Source organism: Rhinolophus sinicus, chromosome 8, assembly GCF_057876585.1.
Source record: "Rhinolophus sinicus isolate RSI-liver-muscle chromosome 8, RSI-T2T, whole genome shotgun sequence".
Lineage (NCBI taxonomy): Eukaryota > Metazoa > Chordata > Mammalia > Chiroptera > Rhinolophidae > Rhinolophus > Rhinolophus sinicus.
The window spans coordinates 77,259,430-77,278,728 of record NC_142508.1 but is presented as its reverse complement, the minus strand read 5'-3'; the positions used below and the strand labels follow the sequence as shown (position 1 = coordinate 77,278,728).

At 41.8% G+C, this 19,299-nt stretch overlaps 1 protein-coding gene across 7 annotated transcripts in view; it reads left to right on the top strand.

Annotated features, from left to right (window-relative positions):
* Nucleotides 1-15,006, top strand: part of CYLD (CYLD lysine 63 deubiquitinase) — a 50,352-nt gene extending 35,346 nt beyond the window's left edge. For 5 of the 7 annotated variants that reach the window (XM_019732335.3, XM_074314897.2, XM_019732337.3 and 2 more), the window contains 7 exons: nt 390-481; nt 1,296-1,362; nt 5,668-5,800; nt 6,719-6,827; nt 7,661-7,779; nt 8,052-8,268; nt 9,875-15,006. In XM_019732335.3, the coding sequence (XP_019587894.2) occupies nt 390-481; nt 1,296-1,362; nt 5,668-5,800; nt 6,719-6,827; nt 7,661-7,779; nt 8,052-8,268; nt 9,875-10,059 (922 nt within the window). In that variant the 3' untranslated portion in view covers nt 10,060-15,006. The remainder of the gene's footprint in view (nt 1-389; nt 482-1,295; nt 1,363-5,667; nt 5,801-6,718; nt 6,828-7,660; nt 7,780-8,051; nt 8,269-9,874) is intronic. The other 2 variants (XM_088800352.1, XM_088800353.1) reach the window with 1 other exon arrangement.
* Nucleotides 15,007-19,299: the final 4,293 nt, after the last annotated feature.

The following is a 19,299-nucleotide window of genomic DNA, read 5'->3' as shown; positions in this document are numbered from 1 at the left end:
ATTGCAGGTTTTAGATTTTTCTTCCCCTCGGTGGCTATTTCATCCTGTATTAAAATGACTCCCTCTCAAAGTTGTACATTTTGTTTTACAAAATTAGCTTTAATTTCTTAAGCAAATAGTATTAAAAATCCAGTCATCATAAATTAAAAATATTTTTTCTTATATTTGTATGTGATAGATATTTTTAGGGTATAATAGTATCTGGAATAATTCTGCTTCTAGATTTTTAATTTTTCAAACCTCAAGAAGAACGCCATTGCATTTTTCAAAATAATTGTCTAGCGTATTGATTTATGACATGCTGGAGTTATATATAAAAAAGCGTGCTTATCAAAATATATTAATTTAATGTATATGCTAGTATTAATTAATATTTTTTACTAACATAGATATGGATATGTGTGTGCAACAAAGATAATGAAACTGAGGAAAATACTTGAAAAAGTTGAGGCTGCATCAGGATTTACCTCTGAAGAAAAAGGTGACTGCCTTAACGTATAAAATATGCGTTAAATATAATTCGAAAGCGTATGCTAAATTATTGGCTGAAATGTGTGTCTGTGTAGTTGTGGGGGTTTTATTTTAAAATAGAAATTTCTGTGTGGTACACAATTTTCTCCCCTTTTTAAATGTTTTCTCTCTTTTCAAAGTGAGTGATGATGTGGAATAATGAACCCTTTGAGAAACTGGCTGGTTCTAGGATATTGAATGGGTGATAAAGAGTTCTTTCCTTCCCATCCAGCAATGAAATTTGGATTTGCTTTCCAGAATTTCCACAGTGAAGGGCTGTATTGGGTCACCAAGTCCCACTCAGCTTTCCTTGTTACAAAGGCAGCTACAAAGTGGCGACGAGGGTGAAGTGTATGGTCAGAGTCAGTCTTCGAATCTGTTCACAGCTAGTGGATTTCCTCCAGATTCAGCTGTTGACTTTGAAAGTGTTACCAGCATATTGTAACTGGCTATAATGTTTAGAGACTTGTTATTCTTTAAATATCAGGAGCATACAAGGTTATACTTCAGGTTTTATTCCACTTATATTAAACCCCCCAAAAGAAATTATTTCACTATCGTGAATTATACCTTTTCAAATACAATACAGTTATGACAAAGTAGGACATAATACTTTATCATATCCTCTGTAGTTTTTGTTAGGAAAATTTGAGAACTATGCTCTTAATTGAAAAAATATTGATTATAAAATTGAATTCAGTGTAGGAATTTGTCTGTTATAAATAAAAAATAGAATGTTTTAAAAGCCTTGTCTGTGACTTATTTGGTTTTTAATTTTCTCCTAGATCCTGAAGAATTCTTGAATATCTTGTTTCATCATATTTTAAGGGTAGAACCATTGTTAAAAATAAGGTAACTTTTAAATTGTTACAGAAGCATTGGAAAAACAGACAGTCCTCATTTGCACTGCCATCACTCAGTAGAAATGATTTCTTTAGTGATTACTTACTATTATATTTGTTTAGGAATCTTAATATGCTAGGAACCTACAATGCAAATTAATGGTAATCATTGTCTTCTCCATAGTATTATACTTAATGTGAAGGACGAATCCAATGTAAAGTTGTGCTTTTAATTTAACCCTAGTAAGAAATATCATTGCAGATCATTTTCTTATAAAACTGTATATAAATACTTTCGTAATTTAAATTAATGAACTCTTTTAAGAGAATCTTATTCTAACCTAATCAGACACTGTGAGAACACTGATTTTTGTCTATCCCTCACTCAATTAATCTGGCCTTAAATTAGCTCTCTTATTCCCAGCTTTGGAACTTGGTTTTTTTTTCCCCATCTAAAACCAAAGCCTTGAATCTAATGCATTGAAGTTCTTAGTGAGATAGTCTAAGTGGATGAACTTTTCAGATAGTTTCAATGCTGGACCCTTTTACGTTTTAGTCTGGGTGTCTCTGTTGAAAATCTTGCTATTATACCATTTATTTCCCTAAAAGCTAATCACAGACAAGTAAGTACTCTCACTCATGCTTGTGTCCTAAGTGATGGTATTTGATGCCAGTGCTGAATTGATGGATAAGAAGGAAGAAGGGTGGGCAGTACCAACAGTTATATTTTGATGTTGTGTTGGATGTTCTAACTAATGAAATAAGGCAGGGTACATAAGCATCAAGACCATGTGATTATGATCTATGCAGAGATGGCAATAGCTGTGTGTATACCTAGAAAAGCCTAGAGAATTATTTCGAAATGACTAGTATTACCAAAAGAATTTGTAGTTTGACCATGTAGGAAATAACAATGAATAATAAATAAGTAGTATTTCTGTATACCCTCTAGCAAATAAGAAAAAGGGGTAATTTCATACTACTTAAAAGTATAAATTGCCAAAAGTCAATTGTTTTGTGATAGGTTTTTAAAAAGACTTGCAGAGGCTGAAAGGTGATTTGGCTAATTAATGAGAAAGTTTGTGTTCCAGGTAGGATGGTTAAATAACTTAAAGATGTTAATTTTTTTATAAAATAATTTGCATGTAAGCCAGATCTTAATTCAGTAAAGTGATTTCAGAGTTCTCGTCAAGATGAAAGGGAAGGAAACACTGACTTTTTAAAAAAGAATCCATTATAAGCTATAAAGGCGAACAATAGACATTAAAACAGTGTGGTCCTGGTATAAACTTAGAAATATGGATCAATAGATCTGAATAGAAAGCTCAGAAATAGAATTAACTATATGTAGTATTTCAGTACCATATAAGTCAGCCTTCAAACAAATGAGGAAGGAAAAGATATGTTTAATACATGATGTAGGAAATTTAGCAGGCAATTTGGGAGGAAAAAGTTACTTTTGTTCTTCATCTTGAATAGATAAACTCCAGATGATTAAAACAGTTGTCCTTCTTTTTGTCCTAGCCCCACACCCCTGAGGGGTGGCATGCACTCCCAGTAATAACACAGGATGAATGCTGCAGTGGTTCGCAGAGGGCGTTAGGTGGGATCAGACACACATAGGAATACATCTCAGCGTCTGAGGGCCTGTGGAGTTTGAAAGGGCCCCGGGCTGTTCTGACTCCACGCGAGAGGTGCACTGCTCCCCTCCCCTTTTAGCAGCCTCTTCATCTTGGGAATCGCTGGTTTAAATATATAAAAAGATATAAAATGGTACTTTGAAAGTTAGTCCCTTTTTCCCCAAGTGTCATTATTTCCCTCCATGAGCCTTTCCTTCTGAGGGAGAGTCAGCTGATGGCAACAAATTGGAGGATGGGTACCTTAAAAATCTGAAATAGTCTGTAAGAGACTATAGAATATTTTTAAATGATGGAAGAGGCAAAAGAAGGACTTCAGTAACCCTGGAGGATAAATGCAGATTTGGTAACAAAAATAGAATTCCCAGAGTTAGAATAAAAATCAGTGTGTATCTCTCCATATATAATATATAGCTGGAAGGGGGTACCTCACTGAATGCAGCGTGCACAGCTGAAGAGAGAATCGCTCATTTGGAAGGTAGATCTGAAGAAATTACCCAGCATATAGCTCAAAGGGATAAAGACTTAGAAAACAAGAAAGAGAGGGCAAGAGACATGAACGATAGATTCTGATCGTAGTTCTAGGAGCAGACGCTGGAGAAAATAGGGAAGAAGCAATATTTTGAGGGAAACTAGCTGAAGATTTTTCTGCATTTTGCCCAACTTAAATTCTAAGAATAAAGATGTATAAAATTCCTGAGCGAGAAGAACCAGGACTAAACTACCACTCAGAGACTTACTGCAGGATGTACTTTAGTAAGGCAAAACTGAACTTAGAATCAAGGAGTGGTATGCAAGAAACAAAGAAGAATCAAGAAGTTGGTAAATGTGGGTAAATTAAGCTTTCATATTTAAAAAACAATAACGGAAGTGGTAATAATAATGACTAACTGTGTGTGGGGTGTTAAGGTGAAACTGAAGTCATAGCCACTGAGAAGAGAGGAGGCAAAGCGTTCCAAGAAAAATAATGGAATCAAATGAACAAACAAGAAGCAAACATTAGGAGACCATTCAGATTGTGTTACTGAGTACCTCTCATTCTAGAACATGGCCTGGGTATTCCAATTACACGAGTGTATTATATTCTGCAGTGCCAGATAACCCAGAGTCTGCAAAGAATTTTAGTGGGCTGCCCATTATAATCTGTGTTATGAAGGTAGAGAGACCAATATTATACAACCCATGAATGTTTCTATCTTCTTGAGATGTCTGTTTTCCTTTTCCTACAAAAGTTAATGTAACATTTGTACCCATGTGCCCAGATTTTCTTAGTGGAAAATGGCTGTATGAATTGTATGTTTTTGTGCAATAGCACTAGCTTTCTTGCATATGCCTGTCTTGCATCTGACCAGCTAATTGCTCCAGGGCTTTAGCCTTCTAAAACGTCATTCATGAGGTTTGAATAGTTGTGTCCCCCCACTCCCCCCTTCTGTCCCAAGATCACAAAGCTGTTTGTCTTACATTCCCATTTCTGGGTGTCTTCTCTCTCCGTGTTTGTCACTTTGTGCTCCCTTTAACCATCACCTCCCTCCCCATCACCATTATTGTTTCTAATTGTTGCAATGACTGACTTCTACTACTTTCTGCGCTTTTAGTTTCCTGTCTTACGTTTTTCTGTTTCCTATTAATTTTTTTTAATGCTTTTTGGCATTCGCAGAAGAATGCTGGCCTTTTATAGTCATCAGAGCCAATTGGAATATTGATACAGCATAGCCTTCAAGTTTTTTGGTTATCATTTCTTTTTATTTGCTGTGGGTTCTCAAAACTTTCCTGCTTTGTTACCATATAAGTTGTGTGTATTTCAGGGTATACGTTGCTTTGGGAAGCTGAGGGTTTCTGAAGGTTGGTCTCTGAATAGCTGAGGTTTTACTATGAAAGCTATGTTAATATTTTTCTCTAAAAATCTTAAGATCTGCATATAGACGTATGTAGAAACCGTCTGACTCTATACACAGAAATTCTGCTAAAAAGGTAAATAATAAGTTTAAAGATTAATTCTTTGATAGAGTTAGTCTTGAAGATTAATGCATTCTATAGTAAAATACGTTCACTATAAGGGTAACACTGATTGGCATATAGTAGGCACCCACTTGGTGTTTGTTGAATGAATGAGTGACCGTCTAAAGAGACAGCATGCTTTAGTGGACAGGCTAGTGAGTGGTAGTTAGGACACCTGGGTTTTACACCTCCCTTTGCTTTTGACTTGCTGGGAAGTGATTATCCTGCCCCAGATATCAGGCCCTTCATTTTAGAAATGGAAAGTTTGGTTTAGAAGATCTAAAAGGGTGTGTCTCATCCAGGCATATAAGAATTTATTTTCCTATTTCAGGCATTGCATGCAGTTTGCCGCTTTCTAGATTTGGACACTTGAGTTGAACCAAGTGATTTTAGCTTCTGGTTATTATTACTCAGTGCTTTTTGATTACAATGTTATTCCATTATTTTTCTCTGAATCACTGAGGGAACTTTTCAGTACGACAGTTAAAACAAGACATCATTTTTAAGGTCTTATGCATAAGGACATTTAATTATTTTATCTCAATTGTCATCTGTGCCCCTGTTCTTCTGACTGTACGAAGTTGCATCATCAATTTCATAGTTTTTCTGTTCTCAAATACTTTTAAGTATTTCAGAAATAAATTACTTGGGGTTTTTCTTTTTTTCTGCATGTTTTTTAGATCAGCAGGTCAAAAAGTACAAGATTGTTACTTCTATCAAATTTTCATGGAAAAAAATGAGAAAGTTGGAGTGCCTACAATTCAGCAGTTGTTAGAATGGTCTTTTATCAACAGTAACCTGAAATTTGCAGAGGTCAGTAATAACTACTTACTGTGTTTTATATGAAAGTCCTTAGGATTTTTAAGATTCAAAAATTATTACTTTTAACCCACTGAGAACAGTTAGAAACACAAGCTGTTTACAAAGCACAAAAGAAAAAGCGCAGTGTTTCAACTTTGTCCTTGAAGAAAATGCCTTAGAATTAAGATGGAACTTTTTTGATTTTTGGTGCCAAAGAAAATATCAAGCAAATTTGTAATTTGAAAACTTTTAAGTAGTTTAAAACGAAGATTTATGTTTTTTCACTTTATTTTACCCAATTTAAAATTTTACGCAAACATACTACTCAAATATTCAAAAAAGAATGTTTACTTTTCCTCCTTCAATAAGAAAAAATAAATTCACTTATATTGGTATTGTTAATGAACAAGTGATGTAAATTATCTTACCTTTACTGTTTATTGAGTATTTTCATCTTAGTAGTACATGTTTGTGGTTTATTTTTATTGTATTCATTTCTGAAAGAGTGTCCTGGTAAAACCTTAACAGCTGCAGTTATTTATTGGTTGACTGTAAGGAATAGTGTCCTTCAGCGATGACAGTTTCTTTATTATACTTGCAAAAACAGTTTTTCCCAAACATTTATTAAAGAAAAACCCAAAGTAGAATGTCACTCTAGCTGGTTGTCCTGTTCTTTGGGACCCAGGGTTGTTGACCTGCCCGACCTCTGGGTGTCCATGTGTCCACGGGGTCTTGGACCACTTGTAGATCCTGGCTCGTTGGTGCTCTGCCTTCACCTTCCATATTCACACGTGGGTCCTGTCTTATAGGCCGTTGATGTTACGGCAAAACCAGAGCTTGGTTTTAGAACCAGAAGTATTTTAGTTTCATAGGGAAAAGGGCTTTTCAGCACTTTGAGTCTCAAAATATACATTTTTTTTTTTTTTTTAGGCACCATCATGTCTGATTATTCAGATGCCTCGGTTTGGAAAAGACTTTAAACTATTTAAAAAAATTTTTCCTTCTCTGGAATTAAATATCACAGATTTACTTGAAGATAGTAAGTATAAGATTTTTCAGTTTTGTTTGTTTTTCAGAAATAGTCTGTTGGGATTTCTTCTTAATTGCAGCTAAGAGTCTAACAGGATACGAATTTTATAAAAGGGAGTTCAGTATCTGAAGAGCGCGGGCATGTTACGCTAGTAATTTCCGTTCTAGGAATTTATTCTGAGAAAAGAACTAGACATGCAAATAAATATTTTATATGGAAATATGTTTATTGTTGCATGATAAAGAAATTAAAAGCAATCTGTGTATTCACAGAGGAGAGTAGTTAAATTATGGTGTATCTGTCAGCGAAATACTGCCATTAACCATGTGTTTGAAGACCAAGGCATATGAGCGTGGTCATGATGTAATGTTGAGTGAAAAGTATGTTGGTACTTTCTACAAGGGGAGACACACAGATGCACACACACACACACACACACTCTCTCCCTCTCCCTCACTCATATAAATATGCAGATATAAAATGATTGGAGAAAATTCACAATAGTATTGACAGTAGTTATCTCTTGCTAACTAAAACTGTAGGTGCTTTCAGATTTTTTCTTTGTACTGTCTTGTATCTTTGAATTTTCATCAATAGACATTTTATAATCGGGGAGGGGGAATACCCTGGGATATATTAAGTAAAAGAAAAGTCATTTGGTCAGACAAAATGTCTTTAAAGGTATCCTGAGTTCAAGAAAATTTAAAGTTTATGGGGATGGGGAGGAACTTTTTCAAAGTCCGTGAACAGTATCTTTTTCAAAGCTTAACTTTTTAATCTTTGTAATGGAAGAAAGCACTTTGTTAAAGGCTCCTTAACAGCCCCCACTCCCGCCGTCTCAGCCCCTAGGCAGTGCCGGATATGTGGGGGGCTGGCCATGTACGAGTGCAGAGAATGCTACGACGATCCTGACATCTCAGCGGGAAAAATCAAACAGTTTTGTAAAACCTGCAACACTCAAGTAAGTTGAACTTCATTTAATGGATACTCTCATATGAACCAGGAAATTCTTTGTAGTGGAAAACAGATTTTAGGTTTGGAAACGTTTCCAAGCTCATAATTAACTTGTAAAAGTTCATAATGAAGTGGTATTGTGTATGCCTCTTGTGTTCAGTTGAGAGACTCCTGTGAAGGGCATGGTTGCTGTCAGCAGGGATGGATTCAGTTAAGGAAGGGGAGCATTCATTCACACGCAACACTGAGTTTGGCTCGCTCCTGTTTGTTCCATTGTAGGTCCACCTTCATCCCAAGAGACTGAGTCACAAATATAACCCAGTGTCGCTTCCCAAAGATTTACCCGACTGGGACTGGAGGCACGGCTGCATCCCTTGCCAGAAGATGGAATTATTCGCTGTTCTCTGCATAGAAACAAGCCACTATGTTGCTTTTGTGAAGTACGGGAAAGACGACTCTGCCTGGCTCTTCTTTGACAGCATGGCCGACCGCGATGGTATTTAAAACCCTTTCTTCTACACGTGGCCGCATTTCAGTCCTCAGTGGGAGAGTTCACAGGGGGGTAGCCTGGCCTGAGAAGTAAAATCGTCTGTGTGAGAAGCCTTTGGGGAGAAGCTGGGGACCCAGTCTGAAACCTTGAAATGCATTCACAGCCCTGCTACTAAACTAACGATAATATCGTGATATTTTGACTTGTACATGGTCTTCGTTAAAAAAGAATCCTCAAATTCTTATTTCAGGGCTGAGAGGTGTTCTCTTCAGAAAGCTTTGTCTTCTTGCCCCTTCGGCCTCCTCTCATTTTCTAGACAAGCCGCAGTCTGCAGTGTGCAGTGCCTGTGTGCCATGCTCACTGCGAAGTACCCTAGGTCAGCGTTCCTATACCCTAGCGATCTGGGACTCATTCCTGCTCTTCGCTCATTAAACGGAGGCTTCAGGTGCCTCGAGTCACACAGCTTGGATAGAACTCAGTTTTTCTGACCTCAGTGCTCGTGTGTTTTAAATTGCAGCATGTTGTCTTCTAAACGACAAACTAAGAACAGAGGTTAACATTGTCTTCGGGAAAAAAGCAGCCTGTTCTGCATGTAATGTTTTCTTCCTAAAGAGATCAATATGCTGCACCTTTTTGGCCATTTTCTAGGAGACTCAGTCGTTATTCAGTAAATCCTTAGTGACCACATGTGAACGGCTGGAGACGCTAGTAGGTCTCAGGAATGAAACAGTTGTCAGAACGGTGATACCCCTGCCTGCCTGGGGCCTAGCGGTTAGGACCGGTCCCAGGCAGGGCTGGGAGCTGCGGCTTCCGCATTCCTCCACGCTCCTTCTGCCCTGTTTCTCCTGTGGCGGCTCATGCAAGCTCCAGGCCCCAAGTCTTCTGGTGTGGCCCTCTAATAACCCAGGACACCCCCTTGTGGCAGCCTCCTGACCACAGGCCAAGCTTTAGACCAAGGGTTGTCAACATTTTCTCAGCGCGTAGACACTGGAGGGGAACAGCACAGGCCCATCTGTGTCCCGCCCCAGGTAAAATTTCATTTACCAGTGAAACTCGAAAGTATAGGGGTTTTAGGTGTTTGGAAAAGCCATTGGGTCGCTACACCAGCAGGGCCTTTGCGGGAACCCCTAAAACCACACCCCGTAGCATCTTCATTCAGCCTCACGGTGCAGGAGACAAACCCTGTGAGAGGCACACAGGTATATCTCTAAGGACATACGGTGGTGTGTTCATTTTACTGGATGTGCTGTGAGCGGGACAGTCTCGTGGTGAAGGGTGCAGGGGTGGTCGTGTCAGCGGAGGGGTGTGGGAAGGTGGAGAGTCGGCTGTTGCGTGCCTTTGTGTGTATCACGGGGTTGCTGAGCACAGCGAGGGGCCTTTGCTCAGGACTTGTGTCTCTTTGCCCGTTTTATTCACTATTGGCCCCAGAGTCCTTTCAGAAACCAAGAAGTGAGAGAACTGCCGAGAGTTCAAAAGAGGCTTTAACTTCCGGAAGTACACACGTTTGTCTTGACTCAGATGCACGACTATGAAATTGCTTTGGTGGGTGGGGTGCGGTGGTGCAAGGTCGGGAGCTTCCCTGCCCTGAGCAGAGCTGTTCTCTCTTCCGCAGGTGGTCAGAATGGCTTCAACATTCCTCAGGTTACCCCGTGCCCAGAAGTAGGGGAGTACTTGAAAATGTCTCCAGAAGACCTGCACTCCTTAGACTCCAGAAGGATCCAGGGCTGTGCTCGAAGACTGCTTTGCGATGCGTACATGTGCATGTACCAGAGCCTCAGCATGAGTTTGTACAAATGAGGGGGGGTGTCTGCGCAGGCGCCCCCGCCCAGGGCATAATTGGAGTGTCGGATTTCACGCGAGCTGGCAGTGTTGTGCACGGTCCATTGCCGGCAATGGACACCTTTGTGGTGATGACCCTTCAGAAGAGAATTCCTGTGTTTCAAAACAACTTGCTTTTGTGTTACTGAAGTATTTAATAAGAAGCATTTTGCACTCTAGAAAGTATGTTTGTGTTGGTTTTTTAAGAAGTCTCAATGAAGTTATTAATAACTGAAGCTTTAAGTTAAGTGCATTGATCATATGATATTTTTGGAAGCATAAAATTTTAATTGTGAGAGTTTAAACCCTCTTTTAGTCCATTGAGGATGTAAATAAATGTGTCTTCTTTATGGACCAAGGATACGAAATCATTTTTCCTTTGTAGCTAACGGATGCCTTGAGGAAGAAAGATTTTGGTTGTATTAAGAGGCTACTTTCAATCCAGTTATTAAAGTTGCACTGAGTTTGATTTGCTAATTCTTTCCTATATAGTGCCCATCCCTGCATGTCTGCAATCTGCTGAGTTTCTGTGTTTCTGCAGTAGTGGTCAGAAAAGTACTTAAATTCCCTTAGTGGTGTTGTTTTCTATTTGTTTTGGGGTTGCGCTATATGAGTGCTTTTGTCATAAAATGTCCATTTTCGATGTAATTTTCCTGGGGGATTAGAATATACAGCCCTCGAAGCTGTCAGCCACAGTCGTAACTGTCAGCCTACAGGGTTTGTGGGTTTTTCTGAGGCTTCTGTTTTATGGAATGGGGCACAGTAAGTTTTATTAAAGTATTGGAGTGATAAATATAATGCTACACAAATACTTGGTCCATGAGAAAATAAATTTGGCCCATAAATGACTCATTAAAATTCCCCTGAAGATCTATTAGACGTCTACACCTCTGCCATTTTAAATAACACTGTGCAGAACCTAAGTTTCATCAGTCAGTCAGTCCCCTCACTGGATTCAGTTTGATTTCACTTGAACTAATGACAGTTACGAATCAGGTTTATTTAAATGGCAGCAGCAGCTTCATCCTTCTCCTGATTAAATAAGTAGAAAATGGATGTTTTCTTAGCTAATGTCCGTAGTGTGTGTCTGGTCCACAGTGGGTGTTGTAGACTAGAAGTGTAGATTGTAACTGTCAGTGCTGTGGCATGTGTGTTCTCCATGTGTTGTCCGTGGTGGCGTCTTTCAGGAATGGCTTTCTCACCGTGCAGAAAGACAGAAAAGTTGTTATATGCGCATAGCATATGACTTCATAAACATTTAATGTCCAAAACAATGGAATTATTTTTTTAAAGGCACGTTTACCCTTTGTTTCTATCATTCCAATTTGCTAATATTGATTAGCTTTCTAAGTCAGACTATACAGAAATTTTTTCAGCTTGTAATTTTTTCATTTTTGAAATGAAAAAGTTCATAACTTTTGCATGAGGTTTTGCCGGATGCTTGGGTGGGCTGGTGAGATGGTACTAGATCAGGGGTTGGGGCTGTGGAACCCTGGGCTGTAGGGCTGGCCCTGCCTCCATCCCCCTCGGGTAAATGAGGGCGTGGGAGGCAAGGTGTCTGAAGTCTCTTCTAGCTCTGACCATCTACAAGTCCAGTCACCCCTTAATAAATATGTATGGAATGAACAAATGGGTGAATGAGCTTATTGTCAGTGTGATTTTGAAAGATTTTCTGGGGGAAGCCAGCTGAGCCTGGATTTGGCAGTTAAAAAGCAAAAGGAGAAGACAGTTCCTTTTCTGTAAAAATTCCAACAAAATACAAGTTGAGGAAGGTCTGTCCTGCCGTGCCGGCCTCTCCTGGCACAAGACTTGAAGAAAACTTGTTTGGAAGCACGCACGGCTTCACCTGGGGGTGGGAGGCTTTCAAGCGGAAAGGGCCTCCTCCAGAAATTATTTCTAAGGACCTTGCCTTCAGGTGGAGCTTTCCATTCTTTCTGCGTTACCTGGGGGAGGGTGCAGGGCCAGTGGTGGTGGGTCCTGTGGAGGCGTGGGTCCTTCCCGGCCCTGGGGCTCCCCCTGGGCGGTCCCTCCCTGTCCCTCCCTGTCCCTGCTCCGCAGAGCTTTGGCGTCAAGTGGGCACCAGGGCTGGGCTGTGAGCCCCAGTGACCCCTGGACCTGTTGATTTATTTAATGTTTAACCTTAAACTTTCTTTAGTATTTTCCTGGTGGCTTTGTAAATGTTTTGGTTATCACATTGTCCATATCATATTTACAAACATTGCAATATAGTAGAATTATCTTATTTATAGCAGTTTCTGATTCATACCTACAAATGGAAAATATGACAAGTCATGTTCCCCCACCTCCTGATAAATACACACGTGCAAGTGTGTGTGTGTGTGTGTGTGTGTGTGTGTGTGTGTGTGAATTGATTATAGGAGAGAGAAAGAAGAGCAACCGTGTCAAAATTTAGAGGCCTAATGTATTCAGTCCCCCCTCTCAGCTTTATAAAGGAGTTTCACTCCATCCACAAAGAAGTGTTTCCTAAGACACAGTGAAAACCAAGAGAAACGGAAACAAAACTCAATAAATACAGTTGTTGCAATGGCTAAGGATCATCCCCTTAGAAAAGCTTAGGGTTTTTTCTAATTCGTGTTTGCCACATGTTAGAGGTCAATGGCTTCTTTCTCTCCTTTGGATTCATTTATTTTTTTCACGTAATTCACATAATTCAGGAACCAGGGGGAGCCATAGAAGGAACTGCATTGTCATTAACGTCCTGTTGTTTGAACATGGCATTTTCATACATTCAGGCATCCCTGCCCCCCTCAGGTGGACCTCCGTAGCCAGCTGGGTAGTTTTGCATCTGCTTGTGTGATCGTAGACAGATGTGAGTGGAGAACTCCGGCGTCGGGCCTTAACTGAGTGACTGACAGCCTACCGACGCGTCTTTATTAGACGTTTATTACCCAGGATTGCGTCAGAAGGAGCGTGAGACGTGGTCGCAGCCCCAAACGGCTTACCACCTACTTCTAACAGCACAGTGTCTACTGATGGTTGCTTAGCTTAAGTGGAAGGGTGCCAGGTCTGGGACACTCGGGGAGGCAGCGTGGGGTGACGAGAAGGTAGTGGGCTAGGGGACAAGAGACCTGACCCTAGCTCTTTCTTTGTCACTATTAGTCTAGGCTGATATCTTGGCTTCTTTGGACCTTAGTGTCTTGCTCTGTGTAACAAGAGGGTTGGAATAGTGAAATTTATAGGGGAAAATATACATATATGTATATGTATATATTATATGCATACATATATGTGCACACACATTTCTGGGCCACAGGCCGTCCCTGCTGGGTCTGCTCCGTCATGAATGGGGCCTTGGGAATTTGATGGAAAGAAGTCCTACCTGGTGAACCAGATGATCAGCCAGAGTGGAAAGCCACTAAACTAAGAGATCTCAAAAAATACCTTTTCTTTATGATTGTGCGATCATATACTGTTGTATGAATTGCTCTACACAAACACGGGTAACTGGCTTTATCACGTTTATCTGTGTTTACATAAGAAATGCATTTGAGTATATATATGCCTCAATCCGCCACTTCCTAGAGGTTTTAGCAGTCTTTGGAACCCACATCAGTCTTAAGAGGACATTTGATGTTTTTTACCTGGACATTTGCCTTCCAATTTATTTCTTCAGGGGAAATGGAGACTCGGGGAACCAAAGAAATGGGAAAAACAAAATTGTCATGCAAAGTGAAAGAAAAAGCTTCAATTACTTCTTACTATCTGCTGCTTTCTGATGAAAACATTTACGTTATAGGAGAAGAGTCTTCCTCGGGTAATAGGTCCTCTGGTCTTGTTAAAGTAGGTGGGCTGTTAGGATTGTAATGAAAAATCAGGCCACCTTCCCTGTGGGTTGGTGATGTTAGTGACACACCTACAATTCTTCAGCGACAGGAATACTTGGTTTCCCCAAGGCGCCTGGGGCTGTGGTGGGAGGAGAAGCACGACAGGGTAGAGACTCTTGTGCGAAAGGACAGGACGTGGAGGAGGAGAGAGAGGAAACCCTGGCAGCAGCCTCGGCTATGGGTCTGCGAGGGCAGCGTTTCTGTTGCCTCGGGATCCTGCGGTCATTTCACTCGTCGTCGTCAGAGACAGGAATTTAGACAGTGAGGCTTCCTGCCGGGAGTTGGCCTGGCACTTCAGAAGTTTTATTGGAGGGAAAAGAGAGAAAAAAATGCCCCTTCATCTTATTCTAAGTCCTGGGACAGCTGAGGGTCTCTCTTGAGTCAGGAAGCAGTGGCGAAAAGCAAACCAGCAGGTACGGCCCCGGAGAATGGGAAAGGGGGAAAGGAAGCTGTTCCTCCTTCCTGGTCATAGTAAACTCCAGGATGCCGAGCAGGTCACTCAGGAACCGCCTCTCATCTCCTGACCCTCTGCCTTGGCAGTGGTGCTGCTTTGGTTTGACTGTGTTTTTAAGCCTTTCATTGTGTAACATAGGTCAGGGCCTGTTATGGGGATAGTTCTGTCAGCGTGGCTCCATACACAATTCTCTTGCACTTTTAAACACTGTCTATGTTCGCTTTTTATTTCCTCCAGAGAAAAATTGTATTGGAGACTCAACTGTCCTTGGCTTTATTTTCTGAAATGGCCTACAGTACTGTGGAATTTTAACACAGAAAGTCTTAGTATCTGTCATTAACATGCACGTTTTGAAAAACCCCCTTTGAAACTTCCCAGGGAAGTGTGGTTGTTAGTAAATCTGCATTGCGTTTCCCATATCTGGTCTCTTGTTCACTATTATTTTTCCCTGAAGAACATCCTATATTTATGAAGACTGTCTTTAAAAATAAAATATCCCTTGACTATCAGATTGTTCTGATTTAGCCTTAATTTTGTTAAAATTTTTAGACACGAATGAACTGCTGCTGTGGAAAGAAATGTACGAGATACTATTTCTGTGTCATTAAAATTACATTTTTATGGTTCCTTTTTCTTGATTTCTTTGGGGAAGTGTTTTGGGTGGTGGGAAAACCGGGGTTGAGTACAACTTCTTACGTCGTCGCAGTGGTGCCCGGAGAGAAGGTCCCTGTGGGAGTGCTGTGCCCGAAAATGCACACCTCTGCCATGCCTCTGCCATCATTACAATTGCTTCAGAAAACCTGACAGACGTTTCCTGTCCTGGGAGGTGTGCTGGTCTCGGGGCCGTCTCCTGCCGTCAGGATTACATGTCATTTCTCGAGGTGATGGCATTTCCAAGCTCTGATCCTAATTAACGCGTGTCTCGACCACGCCAACCTGAAGTTACTCCCCTGTGCTTTTCATCCTCTCTAAACAGGGTCACAAAGCCATTTGCTATAAAGCAGTGTGTCCCGTCCCCACAGTTGCCAAGGAGGCAGTTAAATGCTTTCCTTGTCTGGATAATCCAGACGCATGATGCCATGATGCCATGGGAGATGAAATTTCTGTCTTCTTTTAGGTAACTGGTAGAACAAGGCTCCCCCAGGAATGACTTGGAGTTTGTCACTGATCACACCACGGCAGGAAAGGCAGAATGGCCCGGGTTGGTCACGCTGGTATCAAGAGGACATTCAAGAACTTTCCCATTTCTCATAGCTGAAGGAACACTTCGGTGATAAGGAAACGTGGCCATTTTGACATCACTCTGCTTCTCCTTGGGTCGGGCTCAAGGGTTTGCATGCTTTTCCATAGGTCCCATTCTGTCTGACTCCTTGTGGGCAGGTGAGTGTGACAGTGAGTTTGTATCCTTGTGCCCACCTGTGGTTGTGGGCATCAAGTGAAAACAGTCATTGTCAGCGGGGAGCTGCCAGGCTAGCAGGGGAACCACTGTCAGCCTCTTCCTGGGCCAGGCGCCCTCCTTCCTCCCTGACTCACTCAGGACACTGTTCCTCCCTGAAACCTGAGGCACGGATGTACTGCCTAGAACAGTGGTTCTCAGTCCTGGCTGCAAGTTCAACTCCACATCTGGAGACTTGAAAGGTACGAATCCGGTGCCCACCCAAACCTACAGGAATACACAGACAAGGCCAGGCACTTGGTGTTTTTCAAGGCTGTTTCCATTGGTCCCCGTGCAGCCAGAATTGGGTGCCACCTGCCAGGAGGAACGGAGGCTTTGAGGGAGACACAATCTACTTGTCACCCCCTGGTCTAACTCTGCCCTGCCAACGACAGAGGCTTGTGGACTTGGACCAGCTCTGAGGGGAAGTAGAAAATCTACTGTACTGCTCCCAGCCCAGTCTCTTGGAGAAAGAGCCTTGGGAATGTATGTTGGACGTGCTCTGGAGGCAGGAGAAAGCATTTGGAAGCAGGAGGAATTTCACGACTTAGGAAGAAGACTTGAGTTCAGATCCTCTCAAAGGGGCATGGGGAAGAGGCTGTTGTCTCCGATCAGGAAATACTCCAACGTGTATGGGAACCACGATGTCGTAAAAGGAACACCTTCAGGTTGTTGAGGTAAGAAGGGTTTCTGGGAAGGGTTCAGACTTTGGGCATCTCCACTCTGAATGTGGACACTCAGGTCTGTGGGAGGGGCCAGCTCCGGAGGACTGTTTGCAGTACTGAATTCTGTTGGAGGGGGAGGCGTTTCTGGGGCGCAATGAAAGTAATTAGGTGAGCGAAGACTGAACTGGCCATTGTAAAATTAGAGTAATTCATCACAAAAGTGCAACTGAAAACCACTGCTTTGACCTTACCGCTTCTCTAGGAGTTTATGAAAACTTTTAAATTCATGCAAATCATCACCTTAACAAATAACACCCAGGTCTGCTTTATTTGTTTTATTTTATTTATTATTTTTTAAACTTTTATTTAAGTGTGTTTTTCCAGGACCCATCAGCTCCCAGTCAAGTAGTTGTTTCAATCTAGATGTGGAGGGCGCCGCTCACAGTGGCCCATGCGGGGATCAAACCAGCAACTTTATTAAGAGCGCTGAGCTCTAACCAACTGAGCTAATCGGCCACCCCCACCCAGGCCTGGTTTAAATAGTGACTTTTCCTAAGTACGAGCTTGCACGTGAGTTTGAAGAGGTAGGATGCCTTCCTGAGTCCCTCTTTTCCATCCCTCCCACTTTGTGCGATGTTGAATGTGACCTCTGAGGTCTTACCTGGCGGGTTCCATTCGGTGGCTGGCAGGGTCTCACCAACCTACAGAATAAACGAGACCAGGCATTGGGCCATGATGTGCGGCTTTCTTAACTGCATTCTAAATGGTGAAGGACAGGCAAGGCTGCTCCGTGGAGTGTGGCTGGTGGAGCTATCATGTTGAAATCTATGTATTTTATATGTTTGAAGCAAATGTGTGTTTTACTCTTTCTGACCGTCTCTGCAAATGTTAGGCTGTTTTGTTCAGATATGTTTCTAAACTGCCCTGTAGGTGGCCTCTTGTGGCTGGGATGGGCAGTGGCAGATGGAAAGACCAAGTGTAGTTTCAGGTTTCTGTTCGGAGGTCACCCCCTCCGAGAGGCCTTTTCTGACCACATTAGCCAGTGGTGCGCTGGTAAACATTTAACAACCAGCTCTCCAGGGAGAAAAATGTTTGCCAATTTTGTGATGTACGTACTCTCACCATGACTGATTGCAAGCTACCAGTGTGACATCACTGGAGGTGGCATTGAGAGGAGGTGCAGGTAGGATTAGCACACAGACATACAGCATTCCTACCGTACAAAGCATGGACCAGGGGCCAGCCAACAATGGCCCATGGGCCTAACCCCGCCCACTGCCTGGTTTTGCAAATAACGCCCTACTGCAACAACAGTCAGGCCCATTCATATTTCACGTCTATGGCTGCTTCTATGATGGCAGAGTTGAGTAGTTGCGACAGAAACTGTATGCTCCACATAGCCTAAAATATTTACAATCTGGTCCTTACGGAAAATTTGCTTACCCCTGGCAGAGGTGATTGTAAAATGTAAAATAATTAGGAAGTGATGAGCTTTAGATATGACATTTAATTGCATTTAATTGTAGCTTTTAAGTACAACTTATTTAATTGTAAGTTTATATAATTTAACTTTAATAATGGATGTATTTAAGAATTGGTTCACAAAACTCCTGACTATTTAACAGTTGGCTCTGGTGACTGGGTGGGGCCAGTGCCCACTTCCCACGGGCATCATGTAAAACGCTCCTGCAGGGACCCTGGAGCCCCAGAGCTCTTTGTTTCCCTCACAGGACCTAATGGTTTATTGGGGTCTTTTTGCGCATTTTGTGGTGTGGATTAAGTGATAACAGACTCAAAAGCAGGGACTTTCTCTAGTCCTTTCTATTCCCTTTCCTTAGCATCTTGAACAATGCCGGGCACAAAGTACGTGCTCAGATATTTGCTACCTGGAAGAAGGCACTTTTACCCCCAGCCTCTTATGCATAGAAGCCACCTCATTCACTGCTGTTGGTGTGGCCGATATTGCATCACTGTCCCCATTTTTTTCTTTTTTTTTAGAGAAAATACAAGAGGTCCCAATCTCTGGTTCCCCACCTTTCCTCTCACAAGTGGCTACATTATAGATCTTGCCTCCTAAGGCTTTATGAGCTTGAAATGATACCATGTTTGCGAAGTGCAAGTGTAATCAACACGTCTCTTTCCACCTCCCTTCTCCCTGCACGATCTTATTTTCAGGTCATACTCTCAAGTCTTTAGATTCTAGCTTTTTAAGGTTTAGGTTTTCTTATGTCCATCGTCCTTCTGGCGCAGCACCGCCATCGTGTGGTCATAACAGGTTATGGTCCTAGGTCTTCCCTCCCAGTTTCCATCAGCCGCCAGATGCCAGGTCTGGGATGCAGCAGGTGATTTTTAGAAGCAAATGTGACAATTGGTCAGGCTGCACAGCCGATTACAAAATACATCCGGGAGCAATTATGCTTCCTCTGTGTCATGTCAGGACAGCTGGTCAGTGTTGGACTTTTCTGCTTGTGAGTAGGCTCACACACTGTCTCTGTGTGATCTTTTCTCTGTCCATCTACCTGGAGCTTTCGGTCTCCTTTTACAAATTTATTTAAAATGGGTTAGTGCCATCTGCTGGGCAAATGGCGTCAGGTCGGATGTGAGGTCTCAGGGATCTGCGGAAGAATGAATTACCAACCAGTAGCTTTATGAGAAGAAAACAGGCAAATAATGGCATCCTGACATCAAGCCCCTTCATTAGAGCTATTCTTCTATGGGGGCGGGGGGGGGGGACGGGAAAAGGCTGTCGATGTGGGCCTCATCTTTACTGTAGTAACTTTACTGCAGCTGAAGTCGTCAGGTTCTCCGCATGGAAATAAA